This window comes from Ceratotherium simum, chromosome 25 (genome assembly GCF_057802395.1).
Source record: "Ceratotherium simum simum isolate JZ-2026a chromosome 25, ASM5780239v1, whole genome shotgun sequence".
Lineage (NCBI taxonomy): Eukaryota > Metazoa > Chordata > Mammalia > Perissodactyla > Rhinocerotidae > Ceratotherium > Ceratotherium simum.
This window is the reverse complement of record NC_141924.1, coordinates 11,434,887-11,461,218: the sequence shown is the minus strand read 5'-3', so window position 1 is coordinate 11,461,218 and position 26,332 is coordinate 11,434,887. Positions and strand designations below refer to the sequence as shown.

Here is a 26,332-nt window from a genome sequence, read left to right as displayed (position 1 = left end):
CTCCGGCTGCTATAGTATCCCAGGCATCGATCCTACTATCAAAATTGCCTAGAGAGTGCCAGCGCATCGGACCTCGGTCTTCCAGTGACTGCCTGGAGTCATTGAATTGAGTGGGCGGAGCCTTGTGCAGTTTACTATCTCTGGGGGCGGTGGCCCGAGGCGCGGGACCTATTCGATGACTAGATTGGGCCTTGTCCCTGTCCATCATCGGAAAGCTCTCGGCGCCCACTGTTTTGCGGTAAGATTTGGAAGCTGAGCACCGCCTCTGGAAGCAGGAGAGTGAGGGGCGGAGAGGGTAAACGTTACGTGTGTTTCTCTCCTCATTGGGTGGCTGCTGTGTCAGTCATACTTTGCTCTGCTCCCATTGGCGGGAAGGCTCCAGGCAGGTGGCGTGGACACGGTGCTGTCCACGGTGCCCCCTCCCGAGCTGCGATCAAGGCGCGTGACGTCTCAGATGGTTGTTGTTGGGATTTGGGCCTCATTAATTATTCATTAGGTGCTTGATAGGGCTGCAGCGATTGGTGGCTGAGAGGCCGTCGTTTGTTTCTTAGCTAGAGATACTTGTCACCCCCAACGCGTTTGGATGAATTTTGCATAGATTATTCAGTTGAGGTGCGGGGCGGGGCCACGCATATGTTAGGCAAATGAGGCAGGGAGGGCGGGGAGGCCGGCTACGAATTAGCCTAAGTTATTAAAGATGGCGGCGGAGCGGAGTCGCTCCCCGATGGACTCGCCGGTCCCGGCCTCGATGTTCGCCCCCGAGCCCAGCTCCCCGGGGGCGGCCAGGGCCGCGGCGGCTGCCGCCCGGCTACACAGCGGCTTCGACTCGGACTGCAGCGAGGACGGCGAGGCGCTCAACGGCGAGCCGGAGCTGGACCTCACCAGTAAGGTAGGCCCGGGCGCCGGCGGCGCTGAGGGGCCGGGGCGCTGAGGGGAGCGGGCGGCGGGCCGAGCCGTCTCCGGGGCGACGGCGGGCGCGGGAGGGCCCGAGCCCGCCCACCTGCCGTGGCGGGACGCGCTAGGGGCTCCCGGGCGAGGGCGTCCTCCCCCGGCGGCGCCGAGCGGCCTCCCGCCTCCCGCCGGCCGGCTCCCGCCGAGATCGCAACCCTTGGGCTCCGCCACGTGGAACAGGGGCGCCCGACGCCGGCGGCCTGCTCCCCGCGCGGGGCCGCCCCCCGAGACCGAGTGGTCCTCTCCCTGGACCGTGCCCGGCGGGCGGCTTGGGCAGGGGGAGCGGGGGCGGTAGGGTCCGGTAGTCCGAGGGGGCGGGGAGGCGGCCGCGTCCCTTCCTGGTGTCGGGAGAGGGAACAGAAAGTAGTCGCCCTGTCGGGGAGAAGGGTGTCTGAGGAATGTCTAGGGATTTACACATCCACCCAGAACAGAAGTGAGAGATGGCGTGACCCATAATCTCGCCCTCCTGGGGGTGGAAGCTCGCCTCGTATGAATGGAGTAATCAGGGACGTTTTAAACCGTGTCTTCTGAGCTCTTGAGAAGGTAGGCGGGAATTAAGGGCTCGCCGTCTGCTTGGCATTGTGGGGATAAAGAGTGAGTGTAAGATGTGACTGCTGTTTTGAAGGTGCTTAGCATTGCTGAAGGAAAGACGGACAGAGCTGGGTTGCCTTTCCTGTCATGCCGCTTAAAAAGGCTCTGTGACCTTGGAAAAGTTTCTTAACCTCTCAGTTCTCCAGCTACATCATTTTTAAAGTATAGATGCCTTGTAAAAATGAGAAATGTATGTAAGACGCTTACTGTAGTGCCTGATGTATACTACTCAGTAAATGTTTGAAGTGAATTGAATAAACTGATAATTCCCTGTGCAGATTAAATAGCAGCGGATGGAAGATAGAACAATACCACCTCCTTCCTGTTGTTGCATAGTTACAATAGAGATGTTTAACGAGCTTTGAAAATGTTTGTGACTTTTCACAGTCTGTGTTGGCAAAATTGCATAAAACTTGGCCCAGACTGGGGAGGACTTTCCCTGCAACCTAAGCAAGCACGTTTCAACCGCTCTCTCTCCAGTCTCAGCTGAGCACTTGGAAGCCAGCACTCTGGCTTATCACAGTGGTCCTGTCTGGTGCTTCTAATGCCACAATGAGGGTGGCCAAGCTTGGAGAGGGACGGTCAGGGGAAGTGTGTGAGGCAATGTGACATGCTGCAAAAGACCCAGGCAGCACCTAAGTTACAAGTACAAGCTCTGATGAGTCAACTCAGGAAATTTTATGAGATGTACTTGACTCAAAAGCAGACCAGCTGGATGTCAGTTCATGGTCAAGGTGCTGAAGAAATCTGAAAACACACGGGAAATTGCAGGGCAGAGTTGCGAAGAGAGTAGTACCTTCATTTCCTGACCAACTTCTTTAGTGTCCCAGGATAGGGAAGTGTTACTTCATCACGCAGCCGGGGAAGTCCTCCTCACTATTTCAAGTTGAGAAGCTATGTGTGTATAAACATTGTTGATGTTGAAAAGAAAAACTGACGATGCGGAGGGAGAAAAGGGATGGGTTGAACAGATTGATTCCTGAGGAAGAGATTAGAAGCTATAAGTTTATACACTTCCTACAATTAAATGTGAGGACCTAAGGCTCTGAGAGCTTCCAAAGGGGAGAAACAATTAGTGAACTGTGGTGGCCAGTTTCATCCAGGAAGGTTTTTCTAGCAATGATTGGGTGAAAAAAACTGTAATTACCACTTACTGAGCTGTGGGCTAGGTGCTTTACATGTTGTCTTATTTGGTCTTTCCAGTGGCTTTAGGATGCGGGTAGTATTATCTCCATTTCATAGATTGAAAAATCGAGACTTAGAGAGGTTAAGTTCTTTGTCCAAGGTCGCATGAGTGGTTAGAGAATGGGATCTGACGTGCCTCTTGGTAAGTGGCCTCCCCAAATAAGTGGTTGATATTTTAATGTTATTGGCAGAAATTTGCAAAATGATGGTGCTAATACCCATCTTAGTGGTAATGGTGTTTTGTTGATGAAGATAAGTCTTGCAGCAGTTTTTACTGCTGATTCCTAAATAATCAAGATAGCGAAGGCAAGATGGAACAGATTTCTTTTGTTATGATGGGAACAGTTGGCTTCGGGTGGAGGGCATGGCAGTATAGGAGATCTCTGTCCTGTGAATTGCAAGCTGCAGGTGGAAGACTCTGGCATGCAGGTGTAAAAGCACTGCTCATCAATTTCTGCCCACAATGCCAAATTCTCAATCCTTGTGGGTCCTGCCCCTCCTGTTAAGCAGCAGGAGGCAGGCTGCTCACACCCTCTTTTCTGTGGGTTGTGGTTCAGACATACTCATTTTAGTACATCGTATAAGGCTTTAGGCTCAAAGGCTATTTAAGGAGAGGCAGAGAGGGTATAAGGGGGCTGCGTAGCTATTTTAGATTAGGGTGCTCTGGGGTTCAGTCAGGATCTTTGGTCAGGCTATTGGTCTGCTTTGGCTGTGGTGCTCTTCTAGTAAGTGTGGTCCTAAGGCTGTTGGTTTCTCTTCTAGCTGGTTCTAGTGAGCCCTACATCAGAGCAGTATGACAGCCTACTTCGGCAGATGTGGGAGAGGATGGACGAGGGATGCGGAGAAACCATATATGTCATTGGGCAGGGATCAGGTGAGCATAGTTTTCCTTTCACTTTATTTTTTAAAAATTATTTAGAGCACATTTTCCCTCTTTTATCAACTTTTTCTATTCATGTGTCTCAGTTGCAGTGATTCTTTAGTGTCTGCAGAACTGTTTGGGAGGACATAAAAGGACAAAGTGATATTGTCAGTTCCCACCTCAGTGGTCATAATGTGCTTGACTTTAAGGGTTCACTTTCTAAGCGGTTTTACAGATACTTCTTTTCTACCTCCAGTACTCTCCATTTGCATAAAGGGAAAAGAAGCACAAGGCAAAGAACCTTCTTGTCCAAGGTAATAGAGCAAGTCACAGTTAGGTCTAGAATTAAACCTTCCCTGGGTAGCTCTAGGTCTTCCTCTCCAAGCCGGGTTTACAGATCCTATTGCTACTTATTGTCTATTTAGCAGAGAACCTCTGTGATTCTTCTTGATGTCAGCAAGAAAAGGACACCCAGAATTCCTCTCTTCAGCAAGGCTGCCTTGCCTCAGACTACACTGACCATTCAGTGTGAGTAGCTATGATAACAGAGGTCCTCTTTTCTCCCTGTGAGATCCCGTCAGACATGGAGGCTTGTTACCATTCTGGAAGGGACTTGTTATTGTCCTCCAACCCGCTTATTCCATTGTAATGGAGCCCACTCTTATAGAGGAAGGCAACCGCCATGACAGAATCCCAGATTATATCTTGGGCTTTTTTTTCCTGGTCGTTCCTGGTTTAGACCTTCAATACAAAGCCTACTTACCCTCTTCATTATGGCATTATCTTTGCTGAAATGGCAGCTGGGCTTGTTTACGATTGTGAGTTTAGCCCATACCAGAACCTGTCTCTGTCATCTTTGCAGGAGGCCCCGGTAGGCCTCAATACATCATTAAAGGAACAGTTCTCGTTGCTGAATGTAGGCTTTGTAAAGGCAGGTAATTCTTTTGTAGTCTGAGTTTAAGATGGAGGAAATCTCAAAATGATTCTTTAACTATTTGACAGATATCTATTAAGTATCTTCTAAGGGCTTGATACTGTTGCAAAGCACTTTTGGATACTTAAAATCTGGTTCTGTCCCCTGAAGGAAAGGTGGCATATATACAAATAACCTCAGTAGCGAGAACAGTGTTTGGAAATGCTACAAGAGTACACAAGGAAGAAGGGTTTCATCTCCAAATACTGCTGTGCCTTCCTTTGAAGTGTCTCTCGTATCTATCCTTTCCTTTCCATCTTTGCTGCTACCTCCCCGGTGTCAGGTCTTATCAACTTAAAGAAGGCATGGCCAGAGAGATAGACAAACCAAGAGGTTGCATTCAAGAAAGGGAAGGAGTTGGTCAGCATTGTCAGGTGCTACAGACACAGCAAGGAGAGTCAGGTTCAGAAAAGGCCCTTCCATTTGGTGACTAGGGGATCATTGGTAGCCTTTTGAAAGCTTTTGTGTCAGGTGCACATCTGGCCTGCCGTAATAAGATGAACTACTCAAAGATCACTTCACGCTTGTAGAGTTGAAGAAACCATATCTAGATCAGTTTTGACAAGTGTTAGGACTGTTCTTTGCAGACCCAGATTCTTAAGACTCCCTTCTCCCCCTTTATGCTTTAATGTGGACTCTTAGTGAATTTTACCATGCCTTGGCAACTCACAACTAATTAACCCTTTCATGGCAAGCATAGAAAGATATCAAACATTCATTAACACATCTGCACACCCAGGCATTATCTTTGCATCTACCTGTTGGATACTGTTAGATTCATAGTGACTTCTTCCTGCTGGAATTCTTTAGAGGTAGAACGGGATCATAACTAGTTAAGCAAGTTGAACATCAAACAGGGCTAAACCAGGTGTAAGGCCCCCAGGGATCAGCTTCATCACTAATTCCCTGTGTGTGCTTGGTGCTTCACCTCTGTTTATCGCTTCCTTCATCTGTAGAATGGGAATAATGACACCCTTCCCCATCCTACCTCAGAGAAATTTTGTATGGATAAATTAGACATGAAAAAATTCTAAGCAGTGCAGAGGAATGTGCTCTTTAAGTATACATTCTTAATTTGAGATTAATATTTTAAAAGATGGCAGTGTGGCCTTGTAGTTAGTTCAGGGTCTGGAGCTTGGCAGGTCTGAGTTTGCCTGCTGGCTCTTTTCCTTGTCTTAAAATGGGGATAGTAATAGCATCTATCCCATTGTGTCATGGTGAGGATTAACACTTGGTGTATAGTAAGCACTATATAAATGTTAGCTAGTATTAGTGGTTGCAGTAGTAATTTTTTCTTTTTTTGTGAGGAAGATCAGCCCTGAGCTAACGTCTATGCCAATCATCCTCTTTTTGCTGAGGAAGACTGGCCCTGGGCTAACATCTGTTCCCATCTTCCTCCACTTTATATGGGACGCCACCACAGCATGGCCTGACAAACGGTGCCTCGGTGCGTGCCCGGGATCCAAACCCGGGCCGCCAGCAGTGCAACGCGTGCACTTAACCGCTGCACCACGGGGCCAGCCCTACAGTAGTAATTTTTTAAGAGTTCCAGGTTATAGTTGACTTACCATGAGATTTCTGTCAAAAATCACCTTGTTCATTCCTCAAATATTAAGTCATGACTTTCTAAGAGCCAAGTACTGTATTAAAAGTTTAGGGAACATAAGGGGCATGTTAAGTCTTTGTGGGGGAGTCAAGAAAGGCTTCAAAGCCTTTCCAAAGGAGGAGGTACCCTCCTTAATTTTAAAAGATGCGTAGGAGTTTTCCAGGTAAATGGAGTCAGTAGTGAGTGAGCAGAGAAAGCCACACACACATAGGCATGGAGGCGTTGGCAATTGTGGAGTATTTGGTGGACCAGAAGGGATTCAGTAAAGTGGGAGTATAGAGTGTGAGGCTGGGAGTGTCAGGAGGGGAGGCTGGACAGGTAGGCAGGGCCCAGATCTTGAGGATCTTTGAATGCCATACCAAAGAGTTTAGACTTTTATCCTAAAAGTTTGGGGAGCCTTTGCAGCACGTTGAGCAGGAGAGTGCGTATAGGAAAGGTAAATCAGATGGCAGGGTGGAGATCTATGTGATTCGGTTCCTGCATGGCTGAATATGTGGACTTTAGTAATTGGACCTCTGTGGCTTTTCTCCTTGGTCTTTGTTTCCACTCCAACAGAATGAGGAATGCAATGCATGCTGGAGAAGGGTGATGTGATTGGGGGCATTTTCTGGAAGCCCTAGATGGACAGGGTGACAGTGGTGATTGCCCCCTGGTGTGGAACAGGACCTGAGAGCATTGCTTTTCATTGTACCAGAAGCAGGAAAGGTTGGATAGAATTTGGAGGTCTGGCAAGAATGGCAGGGTTAACAGGCCTTCTCTCAGGAACACTTCTAACAAGCCCTTCTCTAACCCAGGAGATTTCCAGAGCTCAGTTGGCCATGCATTTAGAAAGTCCTCAGCCCAACTGCTCCCTCTTTGCTCATTTGTTTTGCATTTTACAAGCATTTGAGGACTTGATGTAGGAAAGGCACCCCTTGTGGGGCATCCAGGAAGTGTCTGAGATATGGTCCCTGTCCTCAAGATGCTTATGTATAGTGAGAGGGGATGTGCATCCAAAACACTATTCCACAAGATGTGGTGGATGGTAAATGACATAAGGGAGCAGAGTGGATAGGGTTTTGACAGGTGGAGATGCGCTGATGGGTTTTCTAGGATAGGAAATATGCAAGCAAACATATAGAGCTGGAAAAGTGCAGAGAACATGGGATGATGACTGGGCCACTTGCAGTGGGACAAAACTTAGAAGAGTAGAGGGGGTGGGGGTGTGTGGAATAAATGGAAGAGGACTTTAAGGAATTGGAACTGAATGCTGCTGGGCCTGGGGAGCCCTTCCAAGGCTTTGACTCAAAAGTGACAATGTCAGAGCTGTGCTTTGTTTACGAGCTTAAGCTTGTGTGTCTATGCAGGATGGCATGGAGGGAATAGAGACTGGATTTGCTAAGACCAGTTAGGGGTCTATTGTGGCGATTCAGGTAGAATAAGGGCCTGAATCAGGCTGGTGGCATTGGATTGGCAAAAAGAGGAGAGCAGGGATGAGGAAAGAAAGGCGAGATATAAAGCTAGATCAGCAGGACTGGAGTGATGAGTGTTAAGCTTGGGTGACTGGAAGGATGATAATGTCATCAGAAATAGGGAAGGCAAGAGGAGAAACTGGTCTGACATTAAGAGGAGCCCTTGCCAGGGGAACAAGCTCTAGGTTTAGAATCAGAAGACCCAAGCTCACATGGCGCCCCCTCTGCTCCCTACTAGCTCTGAGACCTCTCTGGGTTCTGTTATCCCATTATTAAATGGGAACAGTAATGCCTACCTTATAGGGTTGCAGTGAGGATTAAAATGCCTTATTAATGGTGTTAGTTTTTGTGCTGTTGTTTAAAAAGAGGGTGAGGTGGTTGCGTTTGGACATCGGGCTTCTAGGCGTTATCATGCGAGCAATTGGAAGTTCAGTCTAGAGCTCTGGAAAGAAGCTCTGGAAGAAGTGCTAGAAATGAATGTTTTTGTAGTTTTCAAAATGACAGTTGAAGCCATAGAATGAGATGGCTAAAGGGAATGCTTAGAGAATAGAGAAGAGGGCCACTGACTGACTACTGGAAAAGACTGGCATTTAGGGGACAGGAGCAGGGAGACCCAGCAGAGGAGACAGAGGAGGAGGAACCAGTGGGCGGGGAGGTCAATCAGGAGAGTTCAGGCAATAGGCAAGCAAGGTGGGAGGGTGGTGATTCAAGAAGCAAAGGGAGGGTGGCCAGCAGTGTCCAGTGCTGTAGGGATCAAGAAAAGGGTGTTGGATGAGTGGTTAGAAGGCCATTGATGACTTGAAAACTAGTTTCTTCCAGAGTTGTCAGATCAGAGTGAGTAGGTGGGGAGGAAATACAGTCAGCAAGTGTTGATTACTTTCGAGATGCTTGGAGGAGATGGTAGCTCAGTAGATAAGCAGGAGCAAGGGAAGAGGGGGTGGGTTTGCTTTTCGTAGTTTTGGAATGACTTGAGTTTGTTTGGAAGGGGAGAAGTGGAAGGGGGTGAGAGAAGGTGCTGCAAGGTCTTTAGAGGGGGTAAATGAGTAGAGGTTGGGCACAAGCTGCGGGGGGGGAGCCTAGGGAAGGAGCAGGGGTGCTCTGGGAGATAGAGAGGCTGGAGGAAGAGCTGAGGGAGTTATTGCAGGACTTAAATCCGACACCATGTGAAGGCACCTGATGGGATTGTAGTACAGTAGATGCTCAATAAATGATTAGTTGGTTGGTCTGTCCTTCTGCTTGACTCCCTTCCTCATCCTGAGCTCAGACTTGTTTTTCCAGCTACTTGCTGGACATTTCACCTGAGCCACCTCAGTTAAAAATCTAGCCCTAAAATCATTTTTAAATTCTCTCCTGTTTTCCTCTGTCTCCTGCCTTCATTATCTCTTGCCTGCATTATTAGAATTACTTCCTAACTGGGCTCCCCCTTTCTGGTCTCTTGCTTGCCAGTGCACACTGTATGCTGCCGCCCAAGAGATCTTTCTAGCCCACAGCGATCTGATCATGTTACTTCCCTGCGTAACCCCAAGGCTTCCCACTGCCTAGTATATAACGTGTTTGTTGCTGTCTGTCTGCTTAACCACTTCCATCTCTCATGTGGTCTCCCGCCACTGGATATCCTGCTCCCCGACATGCCTAGCTGCTTACTGGTCCCTGAATGCGCCATGCTCTGCTATGTTCCATGCTTTGCTTCTCTCCTAGGATGTCTTTCCTCCTTTCTCTGCGGGCGCATTCTTCACGCTTGGAGACCCAGCCTGGAGTCAGCACCCTGCAAAGCTGTTCTCAGCCTCCTCAGGCAATGCTAGTTGCTTACACTTTATGTCTTTGTATGGTTCTATAGTATAGCACTCAAGCTGTATTGCAATTAATTAATTTCATGTCTGTCTCCCGCTGTGCTGTGAGCTCGCTAAGGGCACCTGTATTCCCAGCACCCAGCATGAGGCTTAGCATAAAACCTAGGAGAGTCTCAGTGATTACTGTTGAGTGAACTAATGAATTCCCTGCTTAATGGGGAAGCCCATGCACTATTGTTTATTAACTCTGTGTGTGCCCAAGTTTTTGAAGTGTCAGGTAAAGAGAGCCATTTTTCCCTCCAGTGCCCCAGGTGTGGCCTTGGTTAGGGTGGTTGATTGGCTGGCTTGTTGGCAGGCTGATGTCTGGGCTCTTGTCACCAGATGGGACTGAGTACGGGCTGAGTGAAGCTGACATGGAGGCCTCCTACGCCACAGTGAAGAGCATGGCGGAACAGATAGAGGCCGACGTCATCCTCCTGCGGGAACGTCAAGAAGCTGGGGGCCGTGTGCGTGATTACCTGGTCCGGAAACGAGTAGGAGACAATGACTTCCTGGAGGTCAGGTGAGGAGGCCCCAGAACAGTTCAGGGGTCCCCTGCAGCATGACCTTGGGGTCTAGGGCTTCACAGAGAGTGGTGATTAAGCCTTTGACACCTGGTATGTCTGCTTCACTCCTTCCCCCTGAGGCATAGAAATAGTGTCCAGAGACAGGATAGCTCCATTCTTTATTTCTGTACTCCCCCATCCCTAAATATTTCCATTTGGGAAGAGCCAGAGAGAGGCCAGCCGTACATTCTTTGGGCTGCATTTGCTTTCCCATCAGCCAGTGAGGCTAAAAACCAGGGTAATGGAGGAGAGCATTTTGTGCCTCCCTTGGCTTTGGGGCTGCTGTCTGGCAACTTTGGGAAAGCTAGTGGAAGTTAAGGGAGAAAGCCGTTGTGGTGGGAGCCGACTTCCTCCTGAGTAACTCTTTCTACTCCCTGGATACAGCCCCAGGAACATTTCCAATGCGCTCCTCCATGAATAGGAGGAGCAGTGAGCTGGAGGGGCTCGGGCAAGCCTGTCCTGACAGATCCAGTTACTGGGGTTAACTTCACTCACCACCAACTCTCACATGGATGTATGGGTTCATGTACACGCAGGGTAGCAGTAGTGGGCAACGTGGATGCTGGCAAAAGCACGCTTCTGGGGGTCCTGACACACGGGGAGCTGGACAACGGCCGAGGCTTTGCCCGCCAGAAACTCTTCCGCCACAAGCATGAAATTGAATCTGGTCGCACCAGCAGTGTGGGCAACGACATTCTGGGCTTTGACAGCGAAGGCAATGTGGTGAACAAGCCAGACAGCCATGGTGGCAGCCTGGAGTGGACAAAGATTTGTGAGAAATCCACTAAGGTGATTACTTTCATCGACTTGGCTGGCCATGAGAAATACCTGAAGACCACTGTCTTTGGCATGACGGGCCATTTGCCTGACTTCTGCATGCTCATGGTGAGTGTGAGGTGCTCCTGAGGAGGGGAGGCTTCAGCTGGGCTGTTGGGAGTGTGGGGATGTGCAAGTGTTTGAAATTGTTCTGAGACACAGGCCTCTTGGTTTGGGGCTTTGACATTGGTTAAGGATGACAAGTTTTACAGGGGTGCCCAGTCCTCTGAGCTTTACATTTACAGTCTTCTCAAGGGGTGTAGTTTGATCTCTCTCCTAGGTTAGGCCAGGAAGAGATCCTCTAAGTAAAAGCCGACGTGCTATTTGCAGACCTTGCTTAGTGTTCAGAGAAGCGTAGAGGAGGGTTTCTCCTGCGGCTTACTTGTTACCTTCAGAAATGTTTTCTTCTGGGCGTGGGCTACTTTGAGGAGAACACCAGGCGGCACCCTCAGAGATGGGGAGTCTTGGGGAAGAAGTGGAGGAGAGCACAGGCAGTAATCAAGAGGGGTCTAAGAGGCGGCCTCTTTTGAAGCCTGGAACGAGTGTCAGCCAGTCCACAGGTACTCGTTGAGAGGCTTCTGTGTGCCTGGCACTGTGAGGATACGGCAGTGAACAGGGCCGTCCTGGGCTCCCATCGAGCTTACAGTCAGATTTTTAAGCGGCTCCTCATGTAGGTGAACTGGAAAGGAAGGGGAGTAGAGGCTTCTGTGTCAGATCATGTTGCTAAGCTTGCATTTGGATCCCTTTGGTCTTCCTCCCTGGCCAGAGAGTGGGAGTCCTAGAGGTCCTCAGCCTTGGTCACAACTTCATAGCTTTCACAGAGAGAGAGCGAGCGAGCGAGTGAGCAAGTTTTCCTTTGGCAAGTCTTTCTCAAAGCCCTTCCCCATTTCCCAGTCCCTCCAGCTGCCTGTGTTAATAAGTGTAGTAAACACAAGCATCTGTTCAGAGAAAACTTGATCAAGTTACCCCACAGACGCAGGTTCTCAGGCAAAGTCTCCCCAAACTGGAGAGTAAAGAGAGGCAGAACGTATGTATGAACGCTCTTGTCGGCTCTCTGCTCAAGGTTCATGGGATCTCAGTGTAATTTCATCTCCCATATCTTTGAGCATTTCAAAGGGCCGTTACTGACCTTCTTGACTGGGCTAAGGAAAGCTGCTCTGGGTTTCAGTGGAAGATACATAGGGCGTGTTTGGGGGAGTTGTTGGGTTGATATTAAGAAGGATATAGAAACCATTTTAAAATGAGCATTTTTCTAACTGAGCTGCAATGAGCCAGGCCAGTTAATGGAAATATCTTCACCCCAGATGAAGTGTTATATATTATCTGACTTTTAGGCCATGATGCAAATATTAAAAATTTCTGTAGAAAACAGTGAAATATTCATTATTGATCCATGGTAATCGATTTCTAGGGAAAAAAAATCTTTAAAATGTATAGATGACAAAGTGATAGAGCTCTGTGTCATCCAGCTTGGGAAAAGCAAAAGCAAACCAAAGTTGGGTAGAAAAGGTGGTTGGAGGGAAGGGGAGGAGTTAGGAGGGAGGGAGTGGAGGTATCTCGGTGCAGGCAAAAGGGAACACAGGCCTGGGACGTCTGTGTCAGTGGGGTGGTGGCTCATCTGTGAACTGTGAGGATCAAATGAGAACATCCCTTGAAAACACTCTGGAGTGTATAAAGCACTATATAAATATGTCATGGAAATTTTAATTTTATTTTGTTTTAATAACACATTGATATGGTATAAAAATAAAAAGGTACCAAAGGGCTCATAGTGAAAAGTCTGCCTGCCTCCTTCATCCAGTTTCCTCCCAGAGGCAACCAGTATTTTCAGTTTCTTATGGATCCTCCAGAGATATTTCGTAATCATACCAGCACAAGTGTATGTATTCTCTGCCTCCAATTTCCAACGTTCGGAGAAGTTGAGAGAACAGTACAATGAATACCATAAATCCACTGCTCAGAGATCAGCAGTCGTTAACATTTTGCCATTTTCATCTGTACGTGTGACAGATGCTTATGTGTGTCTTTTTTTTTTTTGGTTTTTTGGCTGAATCATTTGAAGTAGGTTATAGACATGGTGACTCTTCATCCCCAAATATTGCAGCACACAGTTCCTAAAAGTAAGAACTGTCTCTTACTGTTATTGCAACCAAGAAGATGAACATGAGTTCTTTAATATCATCCAATGTCTTCTTTTTGTTTGTTTGTTTTTGTGAGGAAGATCAGCCCTGAGCTAACATCCGATGCCAATCCTCCTCTTTTTTGCTGAGGAAGACTGGCCCTGGGCTAACGTCTGTGCCCATCCTCCTCTACTTTATATGGGATGCCGCCACAGCGTGGCTTGATAAACGGTGCATCAGTGCGCAACAAGGATCCGGGCCGCCACAGCGGAGTGTGCGCACTTAACCGCTACGCCACCGGGCTGGCCCCCATTCAATATCTAGTCTATAAGTGTTTATATTATCTCAGATGTTCCCCGTATGTCTTACAGTTGCTTTTTTTCAAACAATGATCCAATCACCACTCTTTTTATGGTAGTATGCTGTATATACCTTGCTTTTTTTCCCTTAAAAACATATCTTAGAGATTATCCTATATCGGTAGGTAAGAGTCCTCTTTCTTTTATATGGCATACTTGTGCATGTGTCCTAATTTATTTAACCACACTTTATGGTGATATTTAGAAACATTTACAGTCGTGTGCCACATAATGACGTTTCAGTCAACTACAGACCACATATATGATGGTGGTCCTATTAGATTATAATGGAGCTGAAAAATTCCTATCACCTAGTGACGTTGTAGCCATCGTAAAGTCATAGTGCAACACATTACTCACGTGTTTGTGGTGATGCTGGTGTAAAAAAACCTCCTCTGCTGCCAGTCATATAAAAGTATAGCACACGCAATCACGTACAGTACATAATACTTGGTAATGATGATACATGACTATGTTACTGGTTTATCTATTTACTATACTATACTTTTTATTGTTATTTTAAGTGTTTCTTTCTACTTATAAAAAAAAAGTTTACTGTGAAACAGTATGCCGTGTTATACCGGCAGCAGCCTCATATATCTCATTTACTCTTGACTGCATCATTTTCTCTTGTGCTTTATTTAGTCTCACGTTGTTTTGTTCATCATGGCCCCTAAGCATACAAAATCCACTGCTAATGTTGCCACTAAGAGGCCATGTCGAGTGATTGACCTGGAAACAAAATTAAAAGTGATTAAAGAATACGAAGGTGGAAAATTAGTGATGTTTATTGCACGCCAATCAGACATGTCCCCTGCCACCATAGCTGTGATCTTGAAGAACAAGAACAAAGTGACAGGCTGTTAAAGGATCTGCTTCGTTGAAGGCGAGACTAAACAAAATTTGAGAAAGGCCTATATCAGACATGGAGAAACTTCTAATGACCTGAATTGAAGAACAGACACATAAGCATGTTCCTCTCAGCACCATGATGATCATAGCCAAAGCAAAAAGTTTGTTTGCAATGTTGAAAAAAAAGGGTGGACCTGATTACAGTGTTGAATTTATGTTAGCTCTGGGTGGTTTAAACAACTCAAGAATCATTATTTATTACATAATGTGTAAGTGAGGAGTGGGTCTTTGAGTGCTGATTTGAAGGCAGCTGAGGAATTTTTGGGAACTCTAGATAAGCTGATTGTGGAGGAAGATTACTTGCTAGAGCAAATATTCAGTATGGTTGAAACCTTCCTATTCTGGAAATGGATGCCTGAAAGGACTTTCATCCATAAGGAGCCAAGTCAGTGCCAGGTTTCAAGCCTTTTAAGGACAAGATAACAGTCTTGCTTGGGGGCAATGTTGCAGGCTACAAATTGAAACCCTTTGTGATCTGGCACAGTGAGAACCCCAGGGCGTTCAAGCATATCAGTAAGCACACACTGCCAGTGTACTACGGAGCAATAAGAAGTCATGGATGATCCATCTCCTCTTCCAAGATGCCCTCCTGAATTGCTATCTCAGTGAAATGGAGAAGTACTGTTTGGAGAATAACATACCTTTCAAGATTTTGCTTATTGTTGATAATGCTCCCGGACATCCTCCTTTTATTGGTGATCTTCATCCCAATATCAAAGTGGTGTTTCTGCCTCCAAACATCACCTCTTTGATGCAACCAATGGATTAAGGAGTGGTAGAAGCTTTTAAGGCCTACTAGCTGAGGAGGACCTTTGCCCAGGCTATTGCTGCAACTGAGGAAGACACTGATGCAATTCTGGAAGGATTACAACATCTATGACTACATCAGGAACCTTGCTTGGGCTTGGTGTCACCAGGGAGATGAATGGCATCTGGAAGAAGACACTCAAGACTTCTTCATCCATGACTTCACAGGATTTGCAAAGGATGAGGAGGTTGCAAAAATCAGCAAGACTGAGATTAAGATGGCAAACAACTTTAACCTGGGTGTAGATGAGGATGACATTGAGGAGCTCCTAGAGGTGGTTCCTGAGGAACTGACTACTGAGGACTTGTTGGAACTGGAACAGGAATGCGTAGCTGAAGAAGAGGCAAGAGAAAAGGAAACTGCAGGAGAAAAAGAAGAACTCTTAAGAAAATTCAGTGAAGGGTTTAGCAGAAGCTTTTGCAGACCTCAACAAGCTCCTTAAAAAGTTTGAAAATATGGACCCCAACACCGAAAGGTTTTCATTAATAGAGAAGAATGTTCATGATGCATTGTCTGCTTACAAGCAAATCTGTGATGAGAAAAAGAAACAAACCAAGGAAACCACCGTGGACATATTTCTGAAAAGAGTAACACCTCCTCAAGAAGAGCCTCAGGCAGGTCCTTCAAGAGGTATTCCATAAGAAGGCATTGCTATCACAGGAGATGACAGCTCCATGCATGTTACTGCCCCTGAAGCTTCCAGGAGGACAAGTGTAGGGGGAAGACAGGGATGTTGATTATCCTGACCCTGTGTGGCCTAGGCTAATGTGTGTGTTTGTGTCTTATTTTTTAACAAAAAAGTTTAAAAAGTAAAAAATTTTAAAAATAGAAAAAAGCTGATAGAATGATATAAAGAAAATATTTTTGTATAGCTGTACAATGTGTTTGTGTTTTAAGCTGTGTTATTACAAAAGAGTCAAAAAGTTAAAAAGTTTATAAAGTAAAAAAGTTACAGTAAGCTAAGGTTAATTTATTATTGAAGAAAGGAAAATTAGAAAAAAAAATTAGTGTAGCCTAAGTGTACAGTGTTTATAATGTCCTAGGCCTTCACATTCACTCACCACTCACTCACTGACTCACCCAGAGCAACTTCTAGTCCTGCAAGCTCCATTCGTGGTAAGTGCCCTATACAGGTCTACCATTTTTTATCTTTTATACTGTATTTTGACTGTACCTTTTCTGTGTTTAGATACACAAATACTTATCATTGTGTTATGATTGCCTACAGTATTCAGTACAGCAACATGCTATACAGGTTTGTAGCCTAGAAGCAATAGGCTATACTATAGAGCCTAGGTGTGTAGTGGGCTATACCATCTAGGTTTGTGTCAGTACACTCTGTGATGTTCACACAGCAACGAAATCGCCTAATGACACATTTCTCAGAACTTATCCCCGTGGTTAAGTGATGTATGACTGTATTGCTATGGGAAGGAATAGTAACAGTAATAGTAGCTGCCATTGCTTACCCACGTAGTTGAATCAGAGGGTAAAGCAGCCTGTGCCTAGCCCAGCTTTCGTCTCAGCCATTTTGTTCCTGGCCTGAGACTTGTGCCTCCAGTGTCCTATTCTGATGGGGGCCTCAGAGAGGGGAGCTCTCTTTTGCCCTAGCCTTCTGTGAGCCCCTATACCTACCCAGCAGCAACCGCTGTCTCTCTTGTGCTGACGGTTCTTTCTGTGTTGGGGCAGGTGGGCAGCAATGCTGGCATTGTGGGGATGACCAAGGAGCACCTGGGCTTGGCGTTGGCACTCAATGTGCCTGTCTTTGTGGTAGTTACCAAGATTGACATGTGTCCTGCCAACATCCTGCAAGGTAAGTAAAGCCTCTAGCTAGCAGCAGTCTCTCTGTTTGGGACTGTCACACACTATGGCTCCTTGGTGGTTTACTGCCAGGGCTTCAGCCCCGAATCTTCTGCTTCCTTGTCTGTGCTCAGACCTTGGCCTGAATTTCCATCAACCCAGAATCTTCTGTTTCCTCCCCTCTTTAGCTCTTGGTCTGAGTATAGCCTATAATTAGCTGCTCTTTGTTCCTTCTGGTTCCAAATCCTTGAGATCCCTAATTTGGCACCTCTTTTCAGATGGCCTCGGGCAGAAGGGGTTGGGTTTTACCATCTAAGCTGGATATGTATGAAAACATTTGGGCAGAGGATCTGATTACCTTTGACCACCAAAGGCTTCAAAACAGGGTTACAGGATTAGGCCTTCGTGCATTTCTCCCTCACGGCTACAGATGTAGAAGACAAGTGGAGAGGTGTCCTTTTGGAGGGCCTCATAAGGGCTTCTGCAGGTGTCTAAATGTCCTAGAGATCCTATTGTCAGATGAATTTTTTTCCAGGAAGCAGATCACTCTGGTGAGAACATTGTCCTTCTCGTGGACCCCCAAGTCACTAACTTACAGGATGTGGGTCTTCTAGAGACTCTGGAGAAATCCGACGGGTTTCAGACTCAGAACCCTAGCAGACAGGCCCCATCTGTGCTCTCTTTCTACTCTAGCAAGCACATACACCGCAAGTTTTGGTCCTCCTTTTTACTTTTCCAGGCATTGTGGCATTTAACACTGGTCCATCTATCTGTCTCCTGCTTGCGTCAGTAATGAGTGGACCTATCTTGTCCTGGAAACCTGCTCAAAGAGAAGGCCGTGTCCCCCTAATTCTGTTCCATTTCACCCTTTAAGAAACCCTGAAGCTGTTACAGCGCCTGCTGAAGTCACCAGGCTGCCGGAAGATCCCTGTGCTGGTGCAGAGCAAGGACGATGTGATTGTTACGGCCTCCAACTTCAGTTCTGAGAGGTAATGGGGTAGTGAGCATTCACTTCTGGGCAGGTACAGCGATTGGATGAAATAGAAGATTCTCGTCTCAGCTCAGGGTCTCCCAGGTGGCAGTATTGCCCAGGGGCTATATCAGGTGACCCAGATTCTGAGGTGCTAGCCTCGCTGAGGTTGGAATCCCAGCTGAGACTTCAATGTCCTTATCTGTGAAATGGGAATAATATTACCTTCCCCATAGGGCTCTCGTAAGTGTTGGAAATGATATATGGAAAGCACTTACCACTGTGCCTGGCTGCTGTGTGATTGAGACACAGCCATTTTTATAACTGCTATTATTAATTGTTTTATACTCTTGTTTCTCAAAAGCTCTAATCACAGATCAGTTTTGGCATTTACTCATTAGGTAACCTTTGATTCCATATTTATTGGGTGTTTGGTCTGCACCAGGCTCTTCTTCTAGGCATTGAGGATTCAGTTGACTTGGGCATGGTCCTTGTCCTCAAGGTGGTCAGCTCCTTGGTCAGAGTTACTCTCTTGATAATAGTGAACTTCATTAGATCCGTTCCTTCTCCCAGAGTCTTGGGGCTGCTTAGGAGCCATCTGCCTCCTGGCTTGATCTATAGTACAGGACCCAGAGCAGCCTGGCATTTTGGCGTGTGGCTCTGCCCTGATGCTGTCTTCAGTACCACCATTTGGCTGGCAGAGGGGGTACATTTCAGCTGGCCGCACTTCAATTCGTTCATTTTGTCCAATGTCTGTTCTTTGCAGGTGCTATTCTAGGAGCTATGGGGAATATATAATTTCTGATCTCAAGGAGTTTGACTAACCGTGGATAGGAGATATAGAGGCTATGGAGATAACTCTGATGGAAAATCAGACATAGTCATGTGTAACAGAGACACAAAAAGTTCTTCTAGAACTCAGAGGAGTGGAGAGTGCCCATCCGGGAAAGAAGCAGCATTGGAGATGGGCTCTGAAGGATGAGAGGATTTGGTAGTTGGACAAGAGGGAAGGAATTCAGGCAGCAGGATCAGAGTGAACAAATATATATGAGGGCACAAAAGTACCAAGCTTTTAGGAGAAGGGAAGGTTCTCTGGTCTGGCGGGAATATGGGACTTTGAGAGAAATAAACCTGCAGAGATGTTGGGAGGAGGGATTCAGACTGTCTTCTCTGCAACGGAAAGATGGTTAAGGATTTTAAGCAAGCACATGTGTGCGTTAGGAAGAAGAGGCAATCATGAGCTCCTGAAGTAGAGCAGTGGTGGAGGGACAGAGAGGAGGGGACTGATTTCAAAGACAAAACTGAGTAAGAGAAGGCGGCCTTGGAGCAGGTTTGGCTGGGAGTTGCTAGGTTGGGGCAGAGGGATAGAGCCGGGGACGGGACAGTGGGGCCCTTAGAGAAGCAGCTGTTCCAGGAGCCCTCCTGCTGCTCCCACCCTGGGTCAGGCAGGGGCTGGCCACCTGAGCTCCTTTTTTCCTTTGTCTTCACTCTCCACTTAGGATGTGCCCAATATTCCAGATCTCCAACGTTACAGGCGAGAATCTAGATCTGCTGAAGATGTTCCTCAATCTCCTCTCTCCCCGCACCAGCTACCGGGAGGAAGAGCCTGCTGAGTTTCAGATTGATGACACCTACTCTGTCCCGGTGAGTGGCTTCTGGTGGACTGAGCAGGGCATGAGGCTGGGTGGGCACTTCCTACAGGGGTGTTGGGGCAAGTTGGTGGTGGGGAGGGCCCGAGTGAGGATGGACTTACTGGGTCAGGGTCTTCTCTGCAGGGTGTGGGAACAGTAGTGTCGGGGACAACACTGAGGGGCCTGATCAAGCTGAATGACACACTGCTGCTGGGCCCAGATCCCCTGGGTAACTTCCTGTCCATTGCTGTAAAATCGATCCATCGCAAGCGAATGCCTGTCAAGGAGGTGCGGGGGGGGCAGACGGCCTCCTTTGCACTGAAGAAGGTGAGTATTGATAATACCAAAAACTCTCCTCAGACTCTGCATTTTGCTAGGCTCCGGGCCATCTCCAGTCCTCATGGCTGCTTTGCAAGGCAGGGATTACTGATCTCACTTTACAGATGAGGAAACTGAGGCTCAGAGAGCCCAAGTAACTTGCCCAGGAGCACACAGCTAATAAGTACTAGAGCCAGGAGTTGAACCCAGGCCTGCTGCCTCCTAAGCTCTGTCCCTCCCCATAGTGCCAGAACAGAGTGCTGAGTTCAGTGGTGAGGTCAGATAGGTGCCTCCCTACTGTGCTGAGGGTCCTTCTGCGTAGGGCCACTGGAGTCATGCCAAATCCTCTTCCTGTCTGGCCTTCTACCCCTGGGGATTGGGGTGAGTGCTAGCTCTGTGGTCACTTAACCTTCCCTGCCAACAAAATTAACCAGCAAAACGGAACTTTGTTTATTCCCGCCAACAGTCATGTTCTGCTTGCCCTGTTCTTTCTACCTGAATGCTTGCCTGCCGTTGTCCTCTCACCACCCGCTGAATTCTTCCCTATCCTTCAAGGAAGGTGCAGTGAATTGCCACTTCCTGCATGCAGTGCTTGCTGACCCCCACCACACTGCCCAGGTTTCCCACAGAGCAGTACAGTCTGCATTGTACTGTCCACCCCACCACCCTACGGTCCAGTGCAGTGACGGCAAAGCCGAGTTGGGGTAGTCCCCATTCCCAGAAGGGCTGCTGGTCCTCCAGGACCAGGGGTCAGCCAAAAGGCATTAATGACCTTGAGGTCTGGGATTCCCTCCTTCTTTCAGATCAAGCGCTCGTCCATCCGGAAGGGCATGGTGATGGTTTCCCCACGCTTGAATCCCCAAGCATCCTGGGAGTTTGAGGCCGAGATCCTTGTCCTCCACCACCCCACCACGATTAGCCCACGCTACCAGGCCATGGGTAAGTGTCTAAGGGCGCTGCCAGCCCAGGAGGTCCCCTGCTGTAGCTCCCCCTAGAAGGTGCGCTAGCAACCCAAACCCCAACGTTTCAGCTCCAGCCAAGAGGCAGGTCTCTATCCTGTGTACATGTCATCCCCTCTGTTCCACCCACGCGCTGCGGCATTTATTCAGTCCTGCAGTCACTCACCGAGTGCTAGCTCTGTGTGGGGCTCTGGAGACCCAGACCTGCCCTCAAGGACCTCACATTCAGTCCCTCAGCAAACGTCTGCTGAGTGCTGCCGTGCCAGGCAGTGTTGCCAAGGGGCTGGGGACAAAGAAGAGATGGGCAAGGGCCCTGTCGTCTAGAAGCCAACAGTCCAGAGAAGGCACACATGCAAACAGAGTGCCCTGTACTCAGGAACATGAGTCCAGGGGCAGGTGGGGTCTAACTGGAGGAAAGGGTGGGAGAGCGCGAGGCAGGATCAGATCCAAGTGCAGGCCCCCGGCTCGCTCGGCCACGCTCAGGCTCCCTGAGGTCTGTGGCCTGCCGCAGCTCAAGCATATTTCATGCTTTCCTTCACTGCCTTCCCTGACCTGAGCGCACTGGGCAGCTCAAGCCTGTCCTGACCTCCCGGTCCCTTGGCAGTGCACTGTGGCAGCATCAGGCAGACAGCCACCATTCTGAGCATGGACAAGGACTGTCTGCGCACTGGGGACAAGGCCACCGTGCACTTCCGCTTCATCAAGACCCCCGAGTACCTGCACATAGACCAGCGGCTGGTGTTCCGGGAAGGCCGCACCAAGGCTGTGGGCACCATCACCAAGGTATGGCCAGGCAGACCTCCTCACCTGCCCCAGGAAACACCAGGGGCCACTCCAGTTCTAAACCATGAGCACAACAGGCTCTTCTTGAGAAGTCCTATGGAATCTCCCTAACTGCCAGGGGAAGAGGCACCAGTCCCTGCCTTGGGAGCACTGGAATAGCACATCCCTCCTGGTGGAACAGCATGTCTCTCCTGAGTGGCTCTTAAAATTTGGTATAGCCACACTCCAAATATTTCTAGCTGCTGAGATATTCACTTGGGCTCTTTGGGAGGACTGAAGTTAATACTTGCTCCAGACTCTTGTTATGGGGGAGGAGGACCCCGGGGCTGGAGATGCAGTTGATGCTCTTAGGACTTTCAGCCAGCTTAGCAGGGAAGAGAGCCTCGAGTTCAGCTCACCAGGCTCTGGCAAACTAGATCCAGGCCTGGGAGCTGGGCTGAGTGGGAGATGGCCGAGGTACGCAGATGGTCTGTGGGAAGAACAACCGGAGCAGGGAACAGGGTGGAGTCCTTCTGAGCTAGGCTGAGGCAGGTGCGACGTCAGCCTGGGCCGTGGCGGTCCTGGGATGCTGAGTGGAGATGAGAACATCTCTTCATCCACTGCCCCTGTTATGGCCCTCCTGCCATCCGCCTTGCCCAGGAGCAGCCCGGGGGGGAGTGAGAAGTTCCTGAGAGAGGGTGGCGGTGGGGGAGTGGGCAGCTGAGCTGATGTCACTGCCTGCAGCTCAGGCCTCAACCTCACCCCCTTGGCTCCTGCAGCTCCTCCAGACCACCAACAACTCCCCAATGAACTCCAAGCCCCAGCAGATTAAAATGCAGTCAACGAAAAAGGGCCCCCTGACCAAACGAGAGGATGGAGGCTCATCTGGAGGGCCGGCACTAGGGGCGCCCCAACTTGGAGATGAAGCTAGCTCTCTAGGAGCTGCACAGCCAGCTGCGTCCAGCAGTCTCCAGCCACAGGTGAGCGTGCATCCCAGGCTGGTCCTGGGCCCCTGGCTGAGGGGGGGCATGGTGGCTATTACTCTAGTTGGTAGAGGTGACAAGTAGGAGAGTCTCAGGCATCCTTCGCTCACTGCTTCGTCTGTTCATAGATAGAAGGTGTTTCCCACAACTCCTCGCACATAAGTGCTATCTAAGTGTGAGCTGTTTGTCTCTTAAGACAGTGTTTTTCAAACTTTGAGATGTGGCCTACATAAAATCAACTTAATTGGTCCTGATTAGCATTTCCTTTCAATCAAATAGAATAGAAAAATGTCAGTTTCCCTTTCATAGTCAGAGTAGTATTGTGTGTATGTGAGTGTGAGTGATGTGTGTGTGTGCTGCTGTCCAAAAGGTTTGAGAGACACTGCCTTAGAGGGTCCTCCTGTGCCTCCTCCCCAACATGACACCTCTGGAGGGGTAGGTGGCCTTGGGCCCTGTGTCTTTGTGGCTCTCACTCAGCATCTCCTACCAGCTCTGTCCCCTGGCTGTCTCCCAGCGCCCCCTCACATTGCTCCTTCCAGAGTCTTCTCTCTCTGCCTCCTCTTCTCTCTTTCCCGCACTGAGCCTTTCCTCTGGCTCCTTCATTCCCTTTCTCTTTCCACCTATCAGCAGTGGCAGATGTTGGTTCCTTCTCTCTTTGTGCTTCTCTGAACAGCTTCCTCTCACACGATTATCACATGTGACCCATCCACTCAGGAGGAAGGCAGGGTGGGCCCGTTCCATCTCACAGAGGAGAAGTGCCAGGCTCTGGGTCACATCAGAGATGACCACTCAGGCTAGACTGGGACCAACTGGCTCGTTTCCTGCCCCTTCTTCCCGCTGTCCTGGCCCCTCTACTGTCCTGTCCTGTTCCCAGTAGACCACTGCTTCTCAAACTTCTTTTTCTCTTACAGCCCAAGCCCAGCAGCGGGGGCCGGCGACGGGGGGGCCAGCGTCACAAGGTGAAGTCCCAGGGGGCCTGCGTGACTCCTGCCAGTGGCTGCTGAATCTCCCCCTGGCCCACCCCCACCACCCAAAGGATCCTCGTACTCTGGCCACTGCTCCACCAGATGGGCCAGAGCAGCTCTGACCACCACCCACCCTCCCCCAGGCCACAGCCGGAGCCTCATCATTCCCCCTACCCCCGTTTTCCAGGGGGGTTGTAATTTATAAGCTGAGGAAGGTGGCCAGACTTCCGGAGGACTGGCCATCTCCCACCCTCTTCCCTGTCTTCTTCCTCACTCACATTTTTTGTACATCTGGGCCCTTAGTTTTTATTCTTTTTATTATATATCTCTCTATCGTGTGTGGGTGTGTATGTGTGGCTGTGTGTGTGGTGCAGGAGTGCAGCCGGTCAGGGCCCTGGCAGTCTCTCCTTGTCTCTTCCATGGCTGCCCACCAGCCTCCAGCAACTGGCCGCCCGCCCGTTCGTCCGTGTGTCTCTGTGGGAACCTTTAGGGGCTGTCAGGAGCTGAGGAGCACCCTCCTTCCCTGGCTTACTCTCCTCTGCGCCTAGAACCCCTCCATGGAGCCTGCCTAGGGGGCTTCTAGGTGTAAGTGTCTACTGCTGCCAGAGCAGGGAGCCCTCCTTCCGTGACGTGGGATTTTAACAGGGTGGAGAGTGGTGGCTTCCCCCTTTCTCTCTCTCCCTCTTTTTCTCCTTAAACCCCAGAACAGATAATGCCAAAAGCTCTTGAGTTGTAATCTGTAGATGTGTGGAGGGGAGAGGCAACTGGTCTGTAGGACCCTCTGTGCCCCTAACTCTGACCCTTGCCACTGACTGACCCAAAGACAGCTGGTGGCTTTGCTTTCCCTTGGAGACAATCCTGTGTTTGCCTGGCTGGCTGGGGCGACTCCTGCTCTGCCGATCTGCCACGCTGGAGGCCCTTGCCTCACCGAGAAGCCACCTCCTGCTTGGACTTGGACTCTGAATCTTGCTGGGCCTTGGGGCACTGATGGCCTAGGCTGGGCTCAGCCTGCTTGGGGTCATGCTCACTAGCACCCCCTGTTGGTGGGGCTATGGGGTGTTCCTCTGAGTCAGGCTGGGACTGGAACCCCTCCTTCCCCACCACACCCCTGCCACGTCACCCCAGTATGGCTGCTACAGGAGCACAACAGTGAAGGGCCTGAGCCCCAGGTTTGGAAACCCTGATTGGGGTGCAGGGAGGGCAGGCAGGGATAGTGAAAAAGACTCTTCCAGGCCCAGCACAGAGCATTAAGCCCTCTGGAAAAATCACTGCCTGGGTGGGGGTGGGATTGCCCAGGACAGAGATGGCAACGGGGGCCCCGAACCAGCCTGGTCTGAGCTGGGGACTGAAGTCCCCAGGTTAGGGTGGACTGATGGGCGGAGATGTGTTCTTTCTCTAGCTGGGCAGACACCCAGCCTGCTGGGTCCCTCCTTAGCCTTCCCTCCCTCCTGTCCCCAACCCTTCTCTGTTCTTCCTCCTTCCAGGCTGCTGATTCCCTCTCCAACCCTCCTTCCAATTATTCCTAGTTACCACTGACCTGTGGCCATGGACTGACCAGACCAGCGCACAAAATAAAAGTTTGTTTGAAGTTGACAATGTTGTGTTCCCTGCCCAGCCCCTCCCGGTGGAGGCGCTGCCACCGGGAACGCTCGCTCTGCCTGCTAGAGCCCCCGGCTGCGGAGCAGGGCAGGGCCAGGAGGAGCCCAGCTCTGTCAGTTAGGCGTGGCTTCAAAACCCAGGCTCCTCCACCAGTGGTGACACGGGACGACTTGCCAACCTTCTCTGAACCTCAGTTTCCTCATCTACAGCAAGAGGTAGATGCCTCTGTCAGGGTTGTTGTGAGGATTCACTGAGAGTATGTGAGGCCGTGACAAGATGCCCAGCACGTGGGAAGTGCCCAGTGAATGGTCACCGTGCTGCTTACCGCTCACACTGGTTCCCAAGTCCATAGCAGAGGCCACAGGCTGGGGGACAGGCTGGAAAGGAGAAACGTGGCATTGACACATCTGCCCTGTGGTGGGGCTGTGCCAGGTGTCTCACTCACTTCATGTACTATGACATTCGCAGCCACCTTCTCGCAGGGAGGTGGTGGTAGAAGCTCAGAGGAGCAGTGCCACCAGCAGGCGTGTCCGTTCCTACACCAGCCCTCGCCCCTAGCCGGTCCCCGTCAGTCACTCTGGCATGTCCTTCGGCTTTTTGACTCTGGTTCTGCTTACAGGGGCTCCAGCGTTGAGCACTCCTCTTCTGTCTGTCCCCATGGCAGGTGCTGTGGAATTTGTGTTTCCACAGGACTTGGCCATGGCGGAACCTCAGAGCAGGCAGAACCCCATTTTGCTTGAGCTCTTTTGCCCTGTGAGCATAACCACTTTCTTTATATTAGGAAGCTGTGGCCTCTGCCCTCCTCTGGCCCGACGCTCAGGACGTAGGTCTGGATCTCTGTGGTCACTAGGCCCACACCTGCCAGCAGGGGGGGTGACTGAATACAGCATTTTACTGTTGTTAGCAGGGACAACAAAGGTCCCCTATGGGTCTCAGCTCTACCAACTATCCATTTGGAATAAAACACCAGCCCTTTTGTAGTTGATAAAGAATAAAGTTGTTAATCTGATCATTTCAAATGGCAAATCCTGACCCTTCTGTACATGCAGCTGGCGTTTGTGCTGTCTTGAGTTCAGTGAGGACCACTGTGCTGGCTTATTGGCCTCCCTGGCACAGAAGAAGGTATAGGAATGTGCCTAGGTGCCGGGGAGGCACAGCTTTGACTGGGGACATGGGATGTACCATAGAGAAGACGGTGTGAGGGTTGAGGGGCCAATAGGATTAGAATGTGTGCAGACGGGCAGAGGGCACATGCCTGGCCTGGAGGGCACGAGCAGAGGCACTGTGCCCTGACAGTGTGTGACAAGTTCCAGGGA

At 49.4% G+C, this 26,332-nt stretch overlaps 1 protein-coding gene across 2 annotated transcripts; it reads left to right on the top strand.

Moving 5' to 3' along the window:
• The first annotated feature begins 682 nt into the window (after window positions 1–682).
• On the top strand, window positions 683–26,042 carry GTPBP1 (GTP binding protein 1). Of its 2 annotated transcripts, XM_004437865.3 has the most exons (12): window positions 683–889; window positions 3,490–3,601; window positions 9,791–9,971; window positions 10,551–10,899; window positions 16,719–16,842; window positions 17,704–17,818; window positions 19,299–19,443; window positions 19,575–19,757; window positions 20,552–20,687; window positions 21,312–21,490; window positions 22,249–22,449; window positions 23,364–26,042. In XM_004437865.3, the coding sequence occupies exons 1-12, from the start codon at window positions 698–700 to the stop codon at window positions 23,454–23,456; spliced, it is 2,010 nt and encodes a 669-aa protein (XP_004437922.1). In that variant the 5' UTR covers window positions 683–697; the 3' UTR covers window positions 23,457–26,042. The 2 variants fall into 2 exon arrangements, with proteins under 2 accessions (XP_004437922.1, XP_014648701.1); XM_014793215.2 differs by lacking the exon at window positions 3,490–3,601 and having other exon boundaries at window positions 763–889.
• Window positions 26,043–26,332: the final 290 nt, after the last annotated feature.